The following is a 21,778-nucleotide window of genomic DNA, read 5'->3' as shown; positions in this document are numbered from 1 at the left end:
AAATGTCATTGGCTTATTGTTGCTCTCAGTAGCTGAAAGACCATTAAACTTTATGGAAATGAATAATTGGAGGATGACTTTGGTTGAATACAAGTAGCCCTAAAGAGCATATAATTCACCACAGTAATGCTTTTGAGCTTTAGAAGTTCTTATTTTAGTGTAATCTAATATTTTTATTAATTTTAGCTTGGATATGCAAGACATATGGAACATGCTGGAAGATTATAATAGTGGCATTTGCCAGAAAATAGAATCAGAGTTTCTAAAATTCAAGTCTATCTATTAAAGAAAAGATTGCTGAATATTAACCTTTTTTTATATGATTCAGATATTTTGTTACATGCAATTGGTCCAGAAAACAGGAATAATAAAACCTGCAAATTTATATAGACTTGAGTCACCATGTGATCTTTTTCAGTTGTTGTTGAGAAGTATTATTTACCTTTATCCCAAGCACTGTAGCTGTAGTCTTCTGGGAAAAAGAAGTTATATCCAAATTAGTGGCTTGAGTGACAGACAACAAAAAGGTCAAATTGATTGTTATAAAAGCAACAGAGTTATTGCTTAAATAGAAAACAGCTATTGTTTAATGATATTTTCATGGAAATTTAAATGAAGAAATTATGGGCAAATTACTGAGTTTCTAAATCATCAACTCTGTGTTGATGATTTAGAAATTCTAATGGCATAGTAGGACTGTTCCCTGAAACGGAAGCCTGATAAAAACCCCTAGAGAGCTCTCAGATATGTGTTCCATGGGTTTTGCATTTGGCCTTACCGTATTTTCCCTTCTCATGCAATGCTGTGAAGACACAGACATTAATTTATTTCTTTAGTTTGGATAACAACATTATGATAAATAATGAAAAATAATTACTACATGAGGAGTGAAAATTTTTCTATGAATTTATGTCCCGTATTTCCTGCCTTCCAACATTCCATGTTCTCCATTTACCTACATTAAGATGGTCAGCTCCTTTCTAAAATGGATGGCTAGACAAAAAGTGACAGGGACTATTTATTGGTGCTTACCAATAAAGAGCTGTGGGAGAGATAGTGTTAAGTGCAGCTTGGCTTTCATGAGGTTATGAACTTAGTAGGAGTACTACTCTTCCTCAGACAGACTGATTTTTACAAAGCTTTCAGGAACTTAATATTTTTAAGACTTGCATTTGGCTGCAAAATGTCTATGAGAACACTGACAAATAGACAGAAAAATGAGCTCAGGTTGCGGGACCCTAATTTTCTTGGCTGACAGACTGAAAATTAATGCATGTCTTGAAAATGACTGTTCCTTCTGTAAGTTGAAGTTGGTCAGATAGGGAGAGAGTGTAACTGATAGAAAAAAAATGGAGATTGTAGAAGAAATGACATGAGGATTGCTGAGATAGTTTGAATGAAGAGAGCACAAAAGATAGAAGAGAGAATAGGACAAAATATGATGCTGAAAGAATGAAAGGAGAAGGTGAATTGGTTGTTGCTTTAGAAAAATAAATGGGAAGTAAAACAGAAAAAATATATTAAGAACATAAACAAGGGATACAGTAATTTTTAAAGCATAGGTTTGCAAGCTAATTGGCATAAAATTCTGTATCAATCTGTTATTCAAATAATTATATCTATCACTTCACCTGCTAATGCTTCTTTTTGCAAGGGGCAGAGGTGGCTCAGCTCTCTTTTTCATACCTCTACTTGATCATCCTGGTCTGCTTCATATTTTTATGTAATTATTTAGTGATTATTTTGCTCAGATGTTTCCCTTATATTGTCTTGTGCTTTCCTATATAATCCATGTTAGTTATTCAGATACTGAGTCCAATAAAGCCTGAGTGGGTTCAACATCTGCAGTGAAATGAATTCAGGTGTCTGTGATGAACTTTATGAATTTGTGCTATCAGAGATGAAATAAGAATGAAGCAGATGCTGGATGCAGAGATGATGAAGCTCCTGCTTCTTTGGGAGATTTGGTGAAACAAAGTCTTGCTGCTGTCCTGGTCATGCTGTAATTCCCAGTATGAGCCAGAGTAAAAAACGAGGGGTATGCCACACGTGGTATTGCCAGTACTCTTCTCAGTTCCTATCTCCATACCTTTCAGAATCCAGATATTTTCTTTCCAGAACTTGGCATCTCTCTTGCTATGGCCTTTTCTTTTTTCTTGCTGTTCTTCATTGACATTCCTGTGCTTTTCATTTTCTTCCGTCTGTATTGCCTTCAGGTTCTTATATTCTTCCAGTCTTCCTCTTCACCTACAAATTTAAGAAACATCACTTTTATTTTAATCTTTCTCTTTGGACCAAAGCAGGTTTTTACTGGGACACTCTAACTATTTGTCTTACAGGGTTATTTGAATTGTGTTAAAAGCTACTAACCAGTTCAGTGGGGGGAAATGAAAGTATTGTCTTCAGCAAGGAAATTTCAGTCTGTTTTAGTTATTTTATTGGTGACCTGATTCTATTTTTCTCTTTTCTTTTAAGAACAGTTCTTGGCTTCTTTCAAGTTCTCCAAACCTATAGTTAGCTTCAGTAAAATTATTCTGAGGAGACTTGTTATGTGGGTCATATCTGGCAGGATAATGTTTTGCTTCTGGATAAGTACTGCCAAGATTTGTTCCAAAACATTGTTTTTGTGTGTCTGTTGGGGTGTGAGTATGGCAGTGAATTAGCTGGCCCATTCTTGGATTCTCCAAAGTAGCTGGGGAAGTTCTCTATCTGGTATAGAGAAAATATATAAAATATATTCTATACAAAAAGTATAGTACAATATTTGGATTAATAGAGGATTTATGGATCTTACATAGCACTGGATTGTCCATGGAGGGCCTTTAAGAATTGCCCAGGATCCCATCTGTTTTTCAAGAATAAAAGAATGTCTGAGGCACTATTCATCCTCTTGTTTTATAACTTGGTTTCACTGTCTGACTTTTTGATGTGACTCTACTTGAGAATCAGAGCACCTGGAAGAGCAGGGGTACTGAACAGAGAGAATGGTGGTGGTTGTGAAGAAAGGAGATAAATGAAGCTAGCTAGAGGTTCGTAGTATTTCAGCGGTTTAGGTATCTTCATAGTCCTGGGGTAGATCCCATTCATCTTATGGAATGTGGATGTTTTCCCTACCTTTTTGGCTCTAGAAGACTGCAGTCTTTCCTTAAAGGGTATCTTGGAGGAACCTCATAAAACACTCAGACTTGAAAGCTTGGAATTTATTTTTTTTAAAAAAAAGTATTATAGTGAAAAGAATATGCACTATGTCAGCTTGATTATTCCAGGAATTTGAGGGACAGATGAAATTTTCAAAACCTGAGAATATTAATAAACAATATGCATGTAATTTCTGAAAGGCAAGAGGAGGGCTAGCTAATCTCAAATTTTAATTTATTAACAGATTTACAACACTTAACACCTAAAATAAGTGCTGGATTTGAACATGAATATAGAAAAACTGAAGTAGCAATTTGATTTATGAAGGCACTAATTGGTATGTTTAACAATTAATTAAAACTCAGAAAAGGACTTTTCTCCATGGAATGTCAGCTGAATGTGGTGATGCCTCACAGACTTGAAGGGTGTCTTATAATGTGTCCATGTAGATTTTGGGATGAAAAGGATCTGTTTGGTGCAGTATTGTTCATCTGTATTTCCTGAGACTTTCTAATTTTGCTCCCATAAACAGGGAATTAAATGGTGTAGAGGGTGAGGGAGGGATAAGTCTACTCAAGTGTTTTATTCACACTGGTGAAGGTTGGAAGCTGCTGCAAAAGTTCCTGTTTTCTGAAACCTTTGCTCTTAAATGTTATGTTTTAGGCTATACACAAATAAGGATTATTTGAATAGATATATTTAATTGTGGTTAGGTAGGCAAACATAGTTCAAAGTACTGAGGAATCATAAGTTACCAATACAGTGGATTCATTAATATTTTCCTTGAGTTTAGTTGAAATTATACTTCAAATGTCTATTTAAGGAATCTGCTCATAATTATTGCTAGAACACAATGAATGGGAAATCTAGAGGTATTCGGTTAAAAGAAGTTTTTTTAACATTTATGCTACTTATTTCAGTAGTGTTAGTAGATTGTATGTGGAGTCCTCAGAAATAAACATACTCTTGCACCAAATGTATATTAAAATTATTAATTGTGACTATTAAGGAGAGTTTCCAGTGCCAGAAAGTAAATGAGATGTGAAGAGGTGGAGGAAAATAATGCAATTAAATCATTGTAGTGTATCTGAAGTTATAAGAACAAGCCAGATGGGTTTTATTTTTAAATTAACTTTTGAATACTGAATCAGTTTACATCCCTAACCAATTCAGTCCAGTTTGTACATAGAAATTTGTCTTATGGATGTCAAAAAGCCATGCTGTGGAATTCCAGAAGTACTTTTTCTTTGCCCATCTCTTAATGAAGTTGATTAATGTGTTCTTAAATACTTTTAAGTTAAGCAGGAATGTCCATCTGCACAAAACATCCATTTTCTTCATTGTCCTCACAATCCATGACCATTATTATCACCTGTTGTTTTCTCAGCAGTTATCTGTTTTAGGGTATGTAGAATGATGTTATAAAAGTATTACGAGAGTTTGTAGCAGTGTTGGATTACAAGAGTAAGTTTACTGAAAGGCATTGGAGAGTTAGTCACTACTTGATAGAATATTAGTCATTTTAGTGTACTTTAACCCTCTTCTATTAAAAATTATATTAGGCAACCCAAACTGTATTGAGGTGCACCCTGCCGTGTGTCATACCTCATTTCGCTCTTCACAGTCTCAGCTATTTAAATTGCAAGTTCTTTGGAGAGGAATTTTCTGCTACTCTTCATATGCTACTCTGCACACGGGGGATCTGTCTTTGATTCTTGGCTTTGCAGGAAGCTTATAAATTTCTATGCTGATCATCTCAGTCATATGCTGACAATGTTGTGTAGGATATAAAAGCCACAACTGTTTTATTATCCTTTCTTCACTGTTTCTTAGGATGTTCTATCTAGTCCTGTAGCAACCCCATTTGGTTTTGACTGCAACTTAAAAATTTTTCCATGTTACTTTGCATTACTCCTGTGCTTGTTTTCATTTTTCTTTCTCTCTGCACCACTATCTTTATGCCACAGCATTGTTCTTGGTGCTGTGCAAGAAGAATCCACATTAGTATTTTGGAATTATTTTTGGCGTTTATAGTGTAAAATGATACCTACTGGAATGTTAAAATCCTGGTATGTTGAGTCAGTAGATTTTATGGTTGTGTTAACATTTCTCAGCAAGATGTTTCATATGTGCTTCGCTGTTGTGGTCACATTAGTTCTTTATGAACTATTTCTGCCATACATACGACTGGGGAAAAAATCTGTCCTGATGTGGATTTCAGAATGCAACATCAGCATAGCAACAGAAACTCTGCCTCTGGGCACCACTGCAAAGAGTCTGGCTCAGTCTTGTTTGCACCCTCCCTTTGGGTTTGTAGTTATATCAATGAGGACCCCGCATCCCACTCCTCTCATCCAATCCCTTAATTATCTTTGTGGCCCTGTGTTGGACAATCCAGTATGTCCATGCCTGTCTTACTGAGGAGTGCAGAACTGGATGGAACATTCCAGCTGTGGCCTCACCAATGCTGAGCAGAGGGGCAGCATCACATCCCTTGTATGGTCAGCTCTCCTCCAAATGCAGCCCAGGATACCATTTGCCTTCTTTGCTGCAGGGGCACATTTCTGGCTCATGGTCAATGTGGTGTCCATCAGGACATCCATCTCCCTTTCTTGCCAGGCTGCTTTCCAGCTGTGCAGCCCCCGGTGTGCACAGGTGCATGGAGTTGTTCCTCCCCAAGGTGTTTTGCGGAGAAAAGAAGAAACCTCACAACTTTGTAGAAGTTGTAAAGCTCGGTATGTTTTTATTACGGTGTGCGTCAACGTATGCAGAGGAAAATTTTCTTCAAAAGGCATGCGTACTCCTGAGGATTTCAGGTTTCCTTTTATCTCCCTTCTAAATGCATATGCATACAGTTTCACAATGGGTTCATACATATTCATTCTGTGTGACATTTATTGCCAGTTCTTCTTTATCAAAGGAATTCTTAGGTCGGGGCAAATCGACTTTGTGGTTGTTTCTGTTTTAGTTTTTTTTGTCTTCTCACTGTCTCTGTCTTGCAGTTTTTCTTTCAGCTTTGGCCTCACAGGCTTTTCACCTGTCTTAGACACTTCACCTAATTCAGAATGGATCTCTACTCTGTCTCAAAGGAGAGGTGCTTCCCTTTTTTGAACTACACGAGGTTCCTGTCAGCCTGTCCAGGTCTCTCCAGGTGGCAGCACAGCTGCTTTGGCCAATCAGCTGCTCCTCACAGTTTGGTGTCATCTGCAACTCTGCTAAGGGTATGCAGTCTACCCCGTTATTCAGATGCAACTGCAGATTTGCCCAAGAAGAAAACATTAAAATTTTCTAAATAATGATGTAGAATGCAGGTTTGAAAACATGTATTGAGATTGCTGGAGTGCTCCCAGCCGTGGGTCATCTTACTGATAGCACTCAGACTGCTCAGAGGTGCATGTCTTCTGCTTCAGTGAGCTCTTGGTTGCATCTTGTGATCAAATTTAAGAAAATGTGACGTATTTAATGAAAGAGTTATCAGTAATGCTTTTAAGCTGCTTTTGATAAAACTTCACCCAAACTGAATGTTTTGTATGATTTCTGAATGTGTTAATGAGATGAGGAAAAGTAAGCGTGGCCTTGCTAAGGCTAAGTCTGAGATGAATGTCTGGATCTGTGGACAAGGGATGAGCAGTGAATGACACCTTGACTGGAAGAAAGCTCTTGGTACTCTCAGAATACTCCTGTATCCAATGAACAGCTCTGGTCCAGTGGACAGCTGGGTAGGTAAAATACTGCTTGAGTGCTTGCATAGTCATGGTTAGTGGGTAGAGGCCAGGATTCTACCCGGAAGCCAGTGACTAGCAAGGACTGCAGGGATCTGTACTAGGGCCTGTCCTCCCTCCCTTCCTTCATCCATCCTACTGGTAGCATCATCTTCTGCTTCTGCATTTGCACTGTCAAAAATATAGCCCAGATTCTCTCTGTGCTCCAAATTGTTTACTTGTTGCTTCCCCTTTCTTTGAGCTCTCATTAGGATTTTCTTCCAGCTATATGTCGCTAATACTAAGGAGTTGGTAAAAGAAGCGGCCAGGTAGAAGCACAGTTGGACTGATTGTGTAGGAGAGAACAGATTTATAGGGGCAATGTAAAATGAACTTAAGTTTCTTTTTTTTGAGCTTTGCTCCTTATTGGAAGCCAATATTCAAATGCAGAGTATACATTTTGAAAGAGCTGAGTAGACAGCATGGCAGCTGTCTACAACATACTATACTTGAGTATGTGGTTTGATAATTTATTTGATTAGGCATTAATCATTTGGTTTCAGGTAGACATCATATTGGGCAGCAAATACATTTCTAATATTTCTCTTAATTTTTCTACATTTTTGTCCACTGAACGATACTTACAGTTGTAATGCCTCATACTTTAGGTCTTTGTTGATTTTCTCTATTATCTGGTCTTGTGATTTGAAATCAATTGGAAGGGAGGTGAGACTAAAAAATTCTGGGGTTTTGTGTGGTGGTTTTTTGTTTGGTTGTTTTTTTGGAGAGAGGGTGTTGTGGATTTTACTTGTTTTCATCTTTTACTTCAGAGAAAGCAGGTAAAGGTATAGGGACCGTGTCAGAGCGGGGTTGTGTAGCAGGACAGCTCCTCTTACCACTCTTGATATGCGAAGGTCACACGTTTTGTTCAACATTACTGGATGACTGTTCTCTGTTGGTTCCCTTGTCACAGTTGCCTGTTAATGTTGTCATCTCCTTTGTTTTGCTTCTCCTTGACAGAAAACCAGAATCAAAGTATCTTCTTCTTTGGCTCTTTGCAGTCTGGGAACTGTAAAGGATCTGCTTGTCATCATTCTTGACATGCAAATTAGTTATCACAGATCCTTTTGCTCTGGGGAAACTCATTCTGTGCTTCCAAAGCTGGCAGTAGGTTTGAGCCTGTCGCAGCAGCTTTGGCTGTGCCATCTGCAGTCCATGAATTCCAGACTTGTAGGTCAGAAAGCACAGAACTTGGCTGCGTCAGCTGAAAACGCAGACAGGAGTGGATTAGAAGCCTCAGTTTTGGTTAAGTAGTAACAGGAAGACTAAGATTTGTGCTCTGCTAATGTGGGTCAGTTCAAATTGGCAACTGTTTAGCTGTTTGTCTCAAGCTAAAAAGGTGATAGACTTGTTTTCCATTCCCTGCTGTTAATCAGCATACTAGTTTATTACAGAATTGCCTATGTTTTTTTTCATTTTATTGTTTGAGAAGTTTTGGTTAAAGATTTTTTTTGTCCAATGGCCTTCCTGAGTGGTGTAATAAAAATGACTTATTTTTCTTTCCAAGTATTTTTCTTTCCAAGTAGATTTATCTTTTCTTCATAGATTGTTGCCAGTGTTAGGCTAGGATTCTCTGCTATACAATTGCAATACTGTGATAATATTTGTTATACTTAAGAGAATCTTTAACAGAAGGGTAAGGCTGACTGCTTTGTTACCAGTAGTTAAGAAATCTCATTCATGCTTTGGGCTGTTGAACTGATGAAATAATGGTTTTCATGTCATTTGTTTACCTGGGAATTGTCTTGGTTTTATTGAAAAATGACTCAATGAGTTTCAGTCAACTTTGGAAGTGGATCATAGACACTGTGATAGAGTACATCTCTCATTTTCCTTTTCTGGAAATCTAGTTCTGTTGAAACCCACAGCAAATGATGTTAGTTTGTTTTCCTGTTTCATTTTTTCTTCAATGTTAAGAATGAGTTTTTGTTGTTTGGACCTTTAAAGAGGGCATACTTTTCCAAGTTTTCCTGCTTCTAGGAGAAGGCACTTTTGGGCTATAATTTGCAAACTAGAACACGATTGTTAGAAAGCTGCCGGATTTTCTTGTGTCCAGGCTACTAGGACACAAACGGTCCCTCTTCCTTTCTATTCCTTTTCTTAGGACCCTAGGGGGGAAAAATGGTGCTTGAGGATCTATTTGGTTTTCCAGACATCACAAGAATCCAGTGGGTTTCATCCTCTGGGATGTCTGGAAATAGGGGACAGAATAACTGCATTTTCTAGACTGTCAGTGTGTCCCATGCACAAACATTTCATTGTAGCTGGGATGTGTCATCCTGTGGATCTGCATGTGCTAAGTGAATGTAATCCTCAGTGATTTATCTGGCAGATTAAGTTACATATTTCTCAGTGGGAAGTGCTGAATAGAAATCTGGGATCTTAATTCTATCCCTGTGCTTGTGGTGTTCAGTACCAAGAATGCTGCTATGCAATTTGTTATTGAAACGTTAAAGGGGAGGTAGAACTAATGGATTGGGGAGAGTAGCCTCCCTCAGGGTTTACATTTTCCAAACACAAATTCATTTAAGCTGGTCTAAAAATGAAAAAGGAAAATGTTTTTCAAGACATTTATTGGAACTTTACCAAGTAATTTTTTTAAAGCTTCCATATTCTGATTTGTTTTCGGGAAAAGCACATATCAATTAATGTTCATTTTTATACAGTTTTATAATTGCTTCATACATGCTCAGTACAAAATGGAATACACTAAAAATATAATTTGAGTGTTCTTTCCAGCTTTTTAAAAATTATTTAGGAAAGCTAGTTTTTGATTATGCAGGAAATTTTTATAGTTTCTAAAGAACACAATCAAAGGCATGCAAAAATTTAAAGGGGAAAGTGAACATAATTTAAAAAAGTCCTTTTCTGTAAGAGATGGAAAATATTTTTTTTTTCTGAGAACAGAATTTTCTTCTTAACGAAAATATCTAGCTTACCATTGTGAAAAAATATCAGCTATTTATAAGAAAAGTTTGACTTTGATAGTATCTCTAAAGGCAGCGTCTGTGTTAGTGAACCAGCTGGTTACACTGGTAGTTGTGGTGTTGCTATATGTGGAGAGCAGTAGTGTTACATGTGGTTTAGCATCAAACTCATTTTGGTTGGCTGCTTTCTCCTAAGTAAGGGCAGAACATGTTACTGGTAGTGTCAGCACTTGAATTTCAAAGTGCTTGGAAGTGCCAGGCTTGTGTTGTTTCCTTCTGTCATCGGTGCCTGTAGGAGAGGAGAAAACATCCAACAAAATGAATTGAGAGTTGAACAGAAAAGTGATTATAGAAACTCTTGGATAGAGAGTGTGGTCAGGCAGGTTGAAAACAATTTGCTCAACTGCTTCACTATAAAAACACTGGGCTGCATCTCAGAAAACCTTCAGAGTGCACGCTGAAAGCATTTGTTTTGCAAAGGCATTAGGTTTTTTTGCATTTCCTTATTGGATCGTGCTGTTAGCTGTTTTCTCTGATGCACTATCAGTTGTCATTCTTGTGAATGACACCAATGTAAAACAGAAATGACAGTGAAATTGAGGTGGAAAAGTATTGGTTTCTGTGGTTTTTTGGAGGACTAATTTAATAGTTTAAAGCCCTAGAGTCTCTTCTCTAATGATTGGATATAGCAGAGGTGACTTTGGTGTGCCATAACCTGGGTCACTGCTGCCTTCCAGAAGGAGAGAGCACTGCTGAAGCTTTTTCTGTGCAAATCTTGATGTACTTTCCATCTCAAAATCTGTCTCTGAAGTGATGTTTGCTGCTCTGTACTAACTGTACAGGATAAATCAGATTTATCCCCTTCAAGTGACTTCCCCAGTAGCCCTCAGCATTGAGGAGCTGTCAGGGATGGTCTGGGAAAAAGAGGTTCTGGGCAGGGTAGGACCTGTCCCTTTTGGAAGCCCAGGGTTTTGTCATCTGAACTTGGCTGTGACAGCACAGAGTGACCATGATACAAGAAGCCATGCTCTCTAAGTGCCTGGATAATGCTTCTGACTTCCCTTTATGGTGTGTTACTGAAGATAGCAAAAAAAAAAAATAAAATTCAGTTTTCATTTAATTTAAGATGTGATATACATGCAGAATCTCTTGGTGCCCTCTGAAGTATATGTAGACTTTAAAGATCAGCAAGCAACACTTCTAGTTGTAAAGAAGGAACATTTTTATCAGTGCTAATCTCTTAAGACATACCACACTTTTGAAGATGTATTTTCAAAAATAATCTTCCTGAGATGCAGAATGTGCATGCATTTCAAAATCTCAGCTTTTTACTTAGGTAATAAACTGTAAAGACTGCAGTTTTGGAAGACAGAATGGGGATGTTGGGGAAGTGGGGCAAATCTATCCCTTACAGAAATACAAGTGTTTGGTTGTGAGGGACAAAATATATTGTTCTTTGAAAGGCCATCCTTTTCTCTACCTAATCCAGACCAATAAAACCAATCCATCTGTCCACCTTCAGAAAGGTGCTAAAATGGTAGGATTATATGCTGGCCAGTGTGCTACACTGTGCAGATTTAGCCACTGTTTTCTCTGGTTTTATGCAGTGACGTTTCCTAGGAAATCTGAAGCTTGAGGACTCCATTATCTGATGTTATTGAGCTGCATTTATTTGTACTCTAAATGCTCTTCTGAATATTGGGCTTTGATATCCTGGCAGTTGAATAATCACCTTGTTTAAATTAACAGGAACTAATGTTTTGCCATAGATTTATAAAGTGAAATTAATGCCTTATAAAAGAACAATCATGATACCTGCAAATAATCACTAACCATGTCTGTGGTGCCCTGTAGATAGTAGAGCAGCTAGTTTTGAAATTTGCACTTTTAACTGAATAACTATTTTGCTTCCAGGAAGTAAGATTAAATTTTCATTTGAAGATATTGAAATTAAATGTTAGCTTTCTAGGATACTATGAATGTGTTTGCCTGGCTTTGTTCTAAGCTATGCCAACTGAAATATTTTTTCATGATAATAGATATTTAAAAATTGTATTTAGAAGAATCCCATCTGTTGTTATTGTCTGCTGTTATTACTGTATTGTGCTGTCATATGTAGACAGAAAAAGCAAGATAATTATTAAAATTAAGAGGGCATACAAGGATTGCAGTATGTTTGCAAAATGTTTGCTAACTGAAATTATTTATTGACCAAGAATTTCTTAGTCTGATACCTTATGGATCAGTTTTTCCACAAAAAACCTGTACTAAATTAGTTGGGGAGAATGATCTGTAAGCTCAGAAGACACTACCAAGAAATAAGCAGCTATTCAACAGTAATTAGAAATACATGCTCAACTGTTCAGCATTGTGAACATTTAATAGGTGCTCAAAAATAAATTATCATAGTTTGAAAAGTAGGACATTAGTAGTGAGCTGACTTGTAACTGTGTGGTGAATGTGATAGTGAATGGAAATAGTCTCAAGTTCCTGCAAAGTTGGATTTGGAACCTGTTTTTTAATATTTCTGTCAAATATATGGAAAACATTATAATCATTACTGGTAAAAAGTTAGAGGTAAGAAACAGCTGAGAAAACAATAAAATAGACAGTTACTGATAAACATAAGCTCATTAATTGAGCTAAGCTCAGGCGCATAAGATGTTTTTCAGTATATCCAAATATAATTTTGTGTCTTGAAATAATAAAGGCACACTATATTTTCATCTTTATTCCAGGAAACCATTATCTTTTAACCTTCTTTCCTACAAGCAGGGAGTTCCAGTTATCAGTGAAAGCTGGACTTGTCCAGTAATGCTTTGGCCAACAGGCCTCATACATCCAAGAGCTGCAGTACTGCAGCTGTATTATCTTTGAATTTGATGATGTTCTGATAAAATCTGGAATGCTGGTTCCAGATGGGTGTGCTTCAAGAAGGACATAGAAAACTGGAGATGATTCAGGGTAGGGTTGCAAGAATGATGGAGTTGGAAATGTGCTGTTTGCTGAAAGATTTAGAGCTCAGTCTTCGTAATTTATCAAAATCATATTTAAGAGACCATTTGATCACACTCTTAATGTATTCATTTGGGAGCAGAAATATGATAATAGATAGTGCCTCCTTCTAGCAAACAGAAATAAAACACGAAGCAGCAGCTTTGAAAGTAAGTCAGCCAAATTAATTTGGAAGTAGGGTGCAAAATTCTAACCAGGAAGGGATGTAAAAACTGGAACAATTTACCAATAGGTATGACTCATTTACAAACACTAGAAACACTTTAGATTGCATGTCTTCCTGAAAAACGCACTGTAGGGTTGGTTGGGTTCTAAAAGCTCCAAACCTCTGCATGATTTTGTGCATATAGTGTGTTATAGTAGGGCTGAGATGTTTGTATGCAATGCTTGGTGATCACAGCTGATTGTTCACTCTTAACAAGCTCCCACAGACATGGACTTCCTTGGAGCCCATGGGAATCTCATGTAAAAACAAGGATTTCTCACACAGTAGAAGCAGGTTACCAAGAAGAGATTATTTTTCCCTTCCCCCCTGCATTTTCTTTATTTACATGGATTAAATTTGAGAACAGATGAATAAAAGTTATTACTTATTTAGTATAAAAGACAATATTGAATTCAAGAAATGGGAGATGTGAAAATATTTGGAGACTGAGACATAGTGAAGGAGCACATTCTTATTTTACCCTAAACATTAAATTATCTCTTTGGGGAGATAATTTACTGGACTGATGGATTATTGGTCTGACCCCATGTGAATTTTCCCATATACTAACAGTGTTAGATTATACTCTGTTATCTGAGAAACAAAATCTGTAACTTTAATGACAGCTTGTAATGCAAAAGAATCTTTCTTTGAAATTAAGAGGATTTAAAAAAAAATGAACAACCAGAGCGAACTTTAACATTGATTAGTTGTATCAGTTTTTCTATAGCAACTGATTGTATCAGTTTTAATCATATCAGCTTAAAACTAGAGCGTACATTTTGTTCGTGGAACTGTTGTTCTGATGTACTGGACAGATTTATAGTGCAGTTAATACCTCTGTTCCTTTAGATATGAATTTCCAGTGCTGGAAAAATACCCCAGAAATCAGCCTATGTAACTGGATTACTTTCCAACTGCTGAAATTACTTTTTCTGTCTTGTTTAGCTCTGAATGTTTTCAGACCATTTTGTTGTACAGTATACAGAACATGTTGGTAGCCTACAAGTTGCCAGTACATCTGTGCATGAACTGCTTAGAGCCACTGATGGAGTCATTGCTAGAAAAGCAAAAGAGTTAGTAAAATACTTGAATCAGAGAGAAAGCTGTGTAATTAGGGCATTGCCTTTGTGTCCTATTATGTAGATAACATGGAGCTGTCTGACTGGAGAGTGTGCTGGTGTAGACATTAAATTAAAGATCACAATATTCAGAAGGTCTGATCTGATAGCAAGCACTGTCTTGGGCCCTTCCACTAATGGATAATATTCAACCAGCAGTACACTATGTACTTATCTTAAATATTGGACTGCAACTGTTCTTGAAAGATTAACATACACAATAATCTGATTTTTTTTCATGTGTGTTGCAATCTTCGCTGCAGTGTTGTTCTTGCCTCTCTGCTGGCTCTTCTCCATTCTCTGCAGCTCAGTCCTTCCTGTCTTCTCAAGGACTCCTCTTGGGCTCTCAACCCACCCCTTCTCTCGATGTTTGGCTGCATGTTCTTCCTCACACGGGGCACCAGTTGTCGCAATCTTCGCTGCAGCGTTGTTCTTCCCTCTCTGCTGGGGCTCTTCTCCTTTCTCTGCAGCACAGTCCTTTCTATCTTCTCAGGGGCTCCTCTTGGGCTCTTGACCCACCCCTATTTATCTCAGTTGCCTTCACGAGCTACAGCTGCTGCCCAACTAAGGACCCTGCAGCTGCAGCTCGTTTGGAGCAACTTGGAACCACACAGGTCTTACAATACAACATATATTCAGGCCCCCACACATGTGCATATCTAGAAGTTTATGAAACCTTTTAATGAGCCTTTTTATTATAATAATTTTAAAATGCAAGTCATGGAAGCAGAGACTTTGCTACCGTATTTCTTATTAAAGGTATCCGATACTGTTTGATTCAGGCAATTTAGCATAGTACCAATAAACATCAATATATTTCTGTATGATGAAGTTTATATTTCCCATAAGATTAAAAATATTTTGCTTTCATTATTACAGTCTGCAAGGAGCACAGTTTTGGTTTTTCATCAAAGATGGTTAGGTCATCTGTATATATTATGCTCTTTATTTAGCTATGAAGTGTATTACATAACAACTGCACAAACATTGAAATTTAAAATTAGAAAATGGTACTACTAGTTGCCATGTAAAATTTAAATATGCAGCACTAATCCACACGTTTCTTGCTAAAATTTTTATTTAGCAACTTTTTGAGTAGCAGTGATTTATGATGCTATATAGGATCTATTTGTACAGCGATATCAGGGAAGAATTTCTTTGTGTATGTATATTTTAGTATTTTGAGGACTCAATTTTTTACTGGCTACTTGTTAAAATCTTTATTCTATTTCAGAAATGTTACTGTTTGCAGTGATAGGGTAAATTAATATGAAACGGATTTAAATTTATTCTTGATACTTGCTTAAAATTGAGTGGAAAATGTGAATACTTTTATAGTAAGTATAAAACCATCCTATTAATGACTCAGTTGAGTATTTGAGGATAATTTATTGTTCACTGGAAATGCAAGAGGGGAAAAGGAGCTGTTTTCTAACACTGCTAACAAAGTCACATATTTCATATATTCCACGAGTAGTACAAGTAAGAAATCACAAGAGCTGTAATTTGGTGACATTTTGGACATATGTTTTTCCTTTTCAGTCGGTGGCAAAGACTGGGCGATTGCTGATTAGCCATGAGGCTCCCCTTACAGGAGGATTTGCATCTGAAATCAGTTCCACAGTTCAGGTACACAGGTTATTTGTTTTTAAGTGTTCTGTGTTGTGTGGATGAATGTTTCCCTGTAGAAGAAATTCTTAACACTACATTGAAAGTAGAGGTTTTATATTTTTTTAAAGTTATTCTGTTTTGCAGTTTTTTGCATACTTGCCTTTCTTTATTGGAACAGATGAGAAATGATGTTCCTACTAGGCACTGTGCATAGTGTCTGCTAAGCTAGAAATTTAACTTTCACAGCAAAACATGGAGAATGTGCACTCTCAGATGCAGGGGGAAAATCTTCATGTGTAGTCTGGTTTTATTGTTCTTTTTTATTTTTCTCATATGCTTATCCCTTGAGCTACTTAAAAATACATGCTAGGAATGTTGAAATCAGACAAAGGAAAATCATTCATGTCCAGTACAGTACAACACAGTGTGACACACAGTGCTCGGAGACCTCTTGAGAAAAGTCTGCAGAAGCTGTTCACGTGTTTGTGGTGATGCTCATGCACGTGTCAAGCTTGTGCACACAGAGGAGCTTGGAAAGGCTGAGATGTCCATCAGTGTCACTTACAGCTGGAGCATTAGGTTTTGGAATTCCTCCTGAGCTTTCTGATGAGTTTTATACCTGTACCTCCCTGGAAATTTCCCCTTTAACTTGATTTCTTTCCTGTGCACATCAGTAGTTACAGTTTCTAGAAACATCCAAATTGTGTACATCACTATTTGATGACTCTTTTTTGATTATTTTAGGATAGTTAAATTAAAGGACTAGAATGATACAGGATTGTAAAATTCCCAATATTCAAAATATAAACCATGTAGGCAGTTATTAAAATTTGGTAATTAGCCTTTTTATGGGAAGGAATAGTTCCAGGAGTGTAATTCTGAATTAAATATGTTTCTTTAACTAGGTGGTACAGTTTCTTTTAAAGAGTAGTTGAACTAATTTTCATGTAATCATGTTAAGTTAAATTCATTTTTTCTACCAAAATGTTTTCTGTGTTAAGAACCAAATATTTGATTTCATGGAGACCTCATAGCAGCTCTCCAGTATCTTACAAGGAAGCTGAAGAAGGGCACTTCATCAGGAACTTTAGTGATAAGAAAACGTAATGGATTCAAACTGAACAAAGGGAAATTCATGTTAAATATATGGAAGAAACTCTTTACTGTGAAGGTGGTGAGGCACTGGAACAGGTTTCTAGAGAAGCTGTGGATGCCCCATCCCTGGAGGTGTTCAAGGCCAGGTTGAATGGAGGAGCTCTGAGCAACCTGGTCTAGTTGAAGATGTCCCTGCCCATGGCAGGGAGCTGTATTGAGATGAAGGTCCCTTCCAACCCAAACCATTCTATGATTTTTCATCCTTCTAAATGATCAGCATTTGACCTCCTTTCTTTAGTAGACAGCCTCTGATTAAACTAGGACTAATAAAACCATAAGGTACTGCCAGCTGTGAGTGCAGGAAATTAATTTTCTTTATAAATTCTCACAAAAATGTGAAATAGACTCAAACAAAAGAGCCTGTCTTCTAGCATCTTGTATTATTATCAACACTTGAGGAGAAAGCTATTCTAAGGTGAGCAGCAAAGTTAAAATCTTCCAAATAACTAAGGAAAGCATATTATGTGGTGGATAAAAAAGTGAGCTGAAAAAAAATCTTATCAGCAAATATAACTGGAAAAACATGGGATGCCCAATATATTGCTGAAATTACAATATTAGTTTTTAATTCTCTGATCTCCACTGAGAAAGCCACTTACCTGATTGATCCTGCTTGAGGTGTTGTTTTTCATATCAGAAGTATATATGACAAATATCACTTGTTTAGAAAACAAAGTGGAAAATGCTTTAGTAGAGGGCTATTTATTTCTGTCAATAATAAAAGAAAATACTTGTTTTATTATAGTTGCTCATAATTTTATATTCATCTTTCTTAGGAAACTAGGCTTTGTATCTTAAGAAATATTGGTCTATTTCATGTGCTCCCTCAGAATAAATTTGAATATAACTCTTTGGCATTGCATTTATCCATGACAAGTTTCTTTCATATAAATTGCCTGACTTGACTCTGTGTTATAACCATATTATAATTACTATGTATCTCCATTCTTGAAGATTCTATCACCCATACTAAAATTTTGATATGAGTTCTTTAAAGATTATACTGCAAAAGAGATTAAAATAAAAAGTTACAACTTTTAAAGAACAGTATTGCTTTAGGCATAATAAAGACTTTGCTTTTCTGATTCACTTAAAAATCTTGTTTTCTTAATGATCGAGTTAAGTCTGTATGTCTAATATCACTGTGCTGTAAAAATGAAAACAAAAAGTGAAATTCTCTTTTGCTGGATACAATGCATACTGAGAATGCCAAAAATTGGGGATTGCAGTTGGCTTTAGTTTCTTCTAACACATGGAAGCAATAAGACTTCAATAAAATATGCCCAGTTGGATTAGATGGTTAGTTTCCATATTGTTATTCCATCCTTGCTGTGAGGTCTCATCACAGAAATAAGGTGAATAGAAGTATATAGGCTATTTTAAAAGTTAGTGGTCACATACACTTCATGTGATATACAATTCAAGGAAAAGAGATCAAATGGTAATGATGGCTTTCAGTCATGAACTATAGGAAAAAATACATTGAATACTTTCCTTTTTGCATATGAGAGGTTAAAAGCAGCGTTTGGAGAGCATGTTAAATCAGATTTGTTGTGTGTCGAGTACAGAATATTTTAAAGGGGCATGTTACTGCACTAAGTGGTCATTTGCTCTGCTCAGATGTAAAACTAAAACCAAGAAAACATGATTTTCTTAAAACTCTACATGACAAAACTTTGCCCTTTGTTCCAGTATTTCATATGTGCTCTCAATGGCTATTCTGAAGTGAGTTACAGATACCAGCACAAATTCAATACAGGTGCAGTTAAAAGTCCAAATAGTTTATATTTTGTATCAAAGCTTGCAAAACTGTTCTGTTCAGCAGAGGAAGGGTTAAACTTGAATAAAGCACAGTTTGAGAAGCACTGGGAGAGAAGTCCACTGAGATGTCACTTCCAAAATAATAAAGAACTGTGTGTGGAAATCATCAGTATATTAATCATTTGTAATACACAGAAACATAAACCCAGTAACTGTGTCCTGTTTAAAAACAAAAATTAAAAAAAAAAAAAAGAGAACCAGGCAGGATGGAGCAGCTAGCACAAAGAGTAAGAGACTCTTCAGATTATTTCACAGAGTTGCTGCCTGCCAGCACTGGGAACTTGGTATGGAATGCAGGAGGAAGCATTTTGGAATCATACAAGCCTTGTGGGATGTTTAGAGAAGGAATCAAAGCTGGAGAGATGTGGGAGCCAAGGTGGTTTGGGGAAACACAGATATGGGAAAACAGAGAGAGAAAGGGATAAAAAGGAAGCTTGTATTGTGGCTTCGTGGTGGTTGCTATTTTCTGATAGAGCTGAAATAAATTCAGGGAAGTAGCATATAACCTCTGGCACTGATCCTGCAAATACAGGAAATGTACATCTTAGGAAGATCTTGGTGGTTTTCTAGCCATTCTCTGTAAGTAATGTCTGAAATTACTAAAAATAGAAAATTAATAATTTTAAATGTTTTCATTTAAGGAATTTAAATTTTCATTTAGGAATTTTGATTTTTGCGTACATTGATGCCATTATAGCTGGATACACCATGAAAATACATGCTGTTATTAAAATAAAAGAAATGTGTATGAGTAAAGAAATTTGCTGTCTATAAAGTAACAAGTTAGCACATTGTTTTTTGTAGACAGTTGCACAGATGATCATTCTTTCAGGAACAGAGCAATTCTGACTTAATTGCGGTTCCTGTTTTTAGCACAGTTTCTTTTCTCACTGCCTGGTCAGTACTTTGTCCTTGGGCATCTGCCTGCACAGGGGATGTTGGGTCAGCTACCCAAGAAATGCTCAGGTGAGCACAGCTCAGTCCTCAGGAGCCCTTCCAGAGGACTCGGCGTGTTTCTCAGAATTACCCAGAAGACTGGTATCAGTCAGAGGATAGGACTCAGAAAACTCAGTGAAATAACCTGTTTCTGAGAGTTGAGTTACATGATCTTGTTTTTTCAAATCTTGCGTTCTGTATCTATAAATTGGATATAACAGTGTTTGACTGTTTGATCACCAATGCTTTAGATTTCTTTCTCCTACAGCAAAATAAGGCCTAATCTCCAGTAAGTGGTGTAATTTTCTGCTAGAGTGTGGCATTAGGGGAAGCTATTAGATGAGCTGGTTTTGTGTGATGCATTTCAGGAAAAGGAAAAGTGGGTGTATCGTGAAATAGCTTTTTAAGACATCAGAGTTCACAGCATTTTTATCCTAAAGCAGGTTGCCATAGGAGAAAAATATGCCCAAAAAAGTAAAAGAACAAGAAAAAGAAATGTAACGACTTCAGCGGTGTGAACATTTGAAATAAAATGACCTGGTACTGACTGATATTGAAAAGGAACTGTGTAGAGTAACTATTATTTTACACAGTCTTAAATGAAAAATTTCACCTTTCCAACAAAATGCTTTCAGAATATTTGTCCCAAATACTTCTTCATACCATTGCATTATGTGTCTTTAGAATTTGGGATATTGAGATTTCCAAATAGTTCCATTGTTTCAGTTTTCCATGAGTAGAAGTTAAGGTGGGGTTTCCAAGGAAGCTGTTGCAGTCCTCGGTGGGTCTCTGTGGTGGTTTGAGGAAGTGAATATAGTGCAGTACTTAGAAATATCCATGGGACCAGGTTTGAGTTTCAGATTATGCACCTGTGTTTGTACTTAGTGCCAAAGGAACTAATGAATAACTTTGTCTCTGGGATTGATTTTTAAGTTACGGTCAATAGCATCAGATTTTGTGCTGGTGACTCTTGAAATCTTACTTTAATGAACAGGCTGTAAACTGGTATGAAAGTCTGACTTTATTGAAAGCAGTGATTCTGGTGTAATTGTTTTTCATTTATAGGTAAATGTTTTCATTCTCACAAGGTGTATTGAAACAAATTGCCTTTTGAACTGACCTTTGAGACATAATGGAATGTGTGTGTGTGTTAAGAAACTGGAGGAGCTTGAGGTACAAATTGTTAGAACTACATAATTATGGAAATGAAGGAAATTTTAATTGTTCTCTATTCAACTGGAGAAATAATAAAAAGACTCAAATATATTTCCCTGAGTTGATTAGAAAAATAATTGAGGCTGGCCTGGACAGCTTTTCATAGCACACAGACTTTTTTCACTGAGTGCCATTTAATGGGATGGCTAAAGAAAGAGGCTCTGGACTAAATGTAACATAAATATCCAAGAAAAAGGCTCACTAAAACATAGAGGTACAGCAGTATGGTACTTCAGCTGATGTAAGAAAATTATCACATCTGAATTAATGTTTTTTAGCTTCCTTTGACACAATTACAATACAGTAAATCACAATTACAATAGGCAGCAGAATTGGAAGAGATGAAATATTGACACAATGTGGTGCTTCATTTGTTATTCTGTTTAACTTTCACTATCACTCTTTTGGCACATCTAGCAGCAATCACTAACTGCAATATAAAAGTCTGGTTTTATAGATCACACCATCAGTTTCTGTCAGTAGGAGTGTGATCTAGAAAATATTAGTATAGAATATAAAGAGAAGCTAGAATACAGGCAAGTAAATTCAAGGTGGTCATAAATTGTTTAGCAATACAAAAAAGAACAGGGATTTGAAGGAAAAGAAAATCAGAGTATACAGAAATAAGCCATAATGATGAAAACCAATAAGATTATTTCTGAAGTGAGGGATTGGGAGCAGTAAGGGAAGTACCAGCATAAACTTGCCATTCAGTGACTGGAGACAAAGGTACATGAAAATGTTGCCTATGTTTATTAAATGTGACTCTAAACAGTTCAGCAAACTCCCAGTTTATGATGCAGGATGAACTAGAAGCAATTTTTGCTATACAAGTCTGGAGTATTGCATAGCATTGAATGTCAGCATATTTTG

At 36.6% G+C, this 21,778-nt stretch overlaps 1 protein-coding gene across 2 annotated transcripts in view; it reads left to right on the top strand.

The window, feature by feature from the left end:
• Positions 1–21,778, top strand: part of BCKDHB (branched chain keto acid dehydrogenase E1 subunit beta) — a 109,556-nt gene that overhangs the window by 48,054 nt on the left and 39,724 nt on the right. The window contains exon 9 of one of the 2 annotated variants that reach the window (XM_005485934.4): positions 15,710–15,796. The exons of the other annotated variant lie outside the window; for it this stretch is intronic. Coding sequence (XP_005485991.4) covers positions 15,710–15,796 — 87 coding nt within the window. The remainder of the gene's footprint in view (positions 1–15,709; positions 15,797–21,778) is intronic. 2 annotated transcript variants of the gene reach the window in all.

This window comes from Zonotrichia albicollis, chromosome 3, assembly GCF_047830755.1.
Source record: "Zonotrichia albicollis isolate bZonAlb1 chromosome 3, bZonAlb1.hap1, whole genome shotgun sequence".
Classification (NCBI taxonomy): domain Eukaryota; kingdom Metazoa; phylum Chordata; class Aves; order Passeriformes; family Passerellidae; genus Zonotrichia; species Zonotrichia albicollis.
The sequence above is the reverse complement of the archived record's forward strand: the minus strand, read 5'-3'. Positions and strand labels throughout refer to the sequence as shown.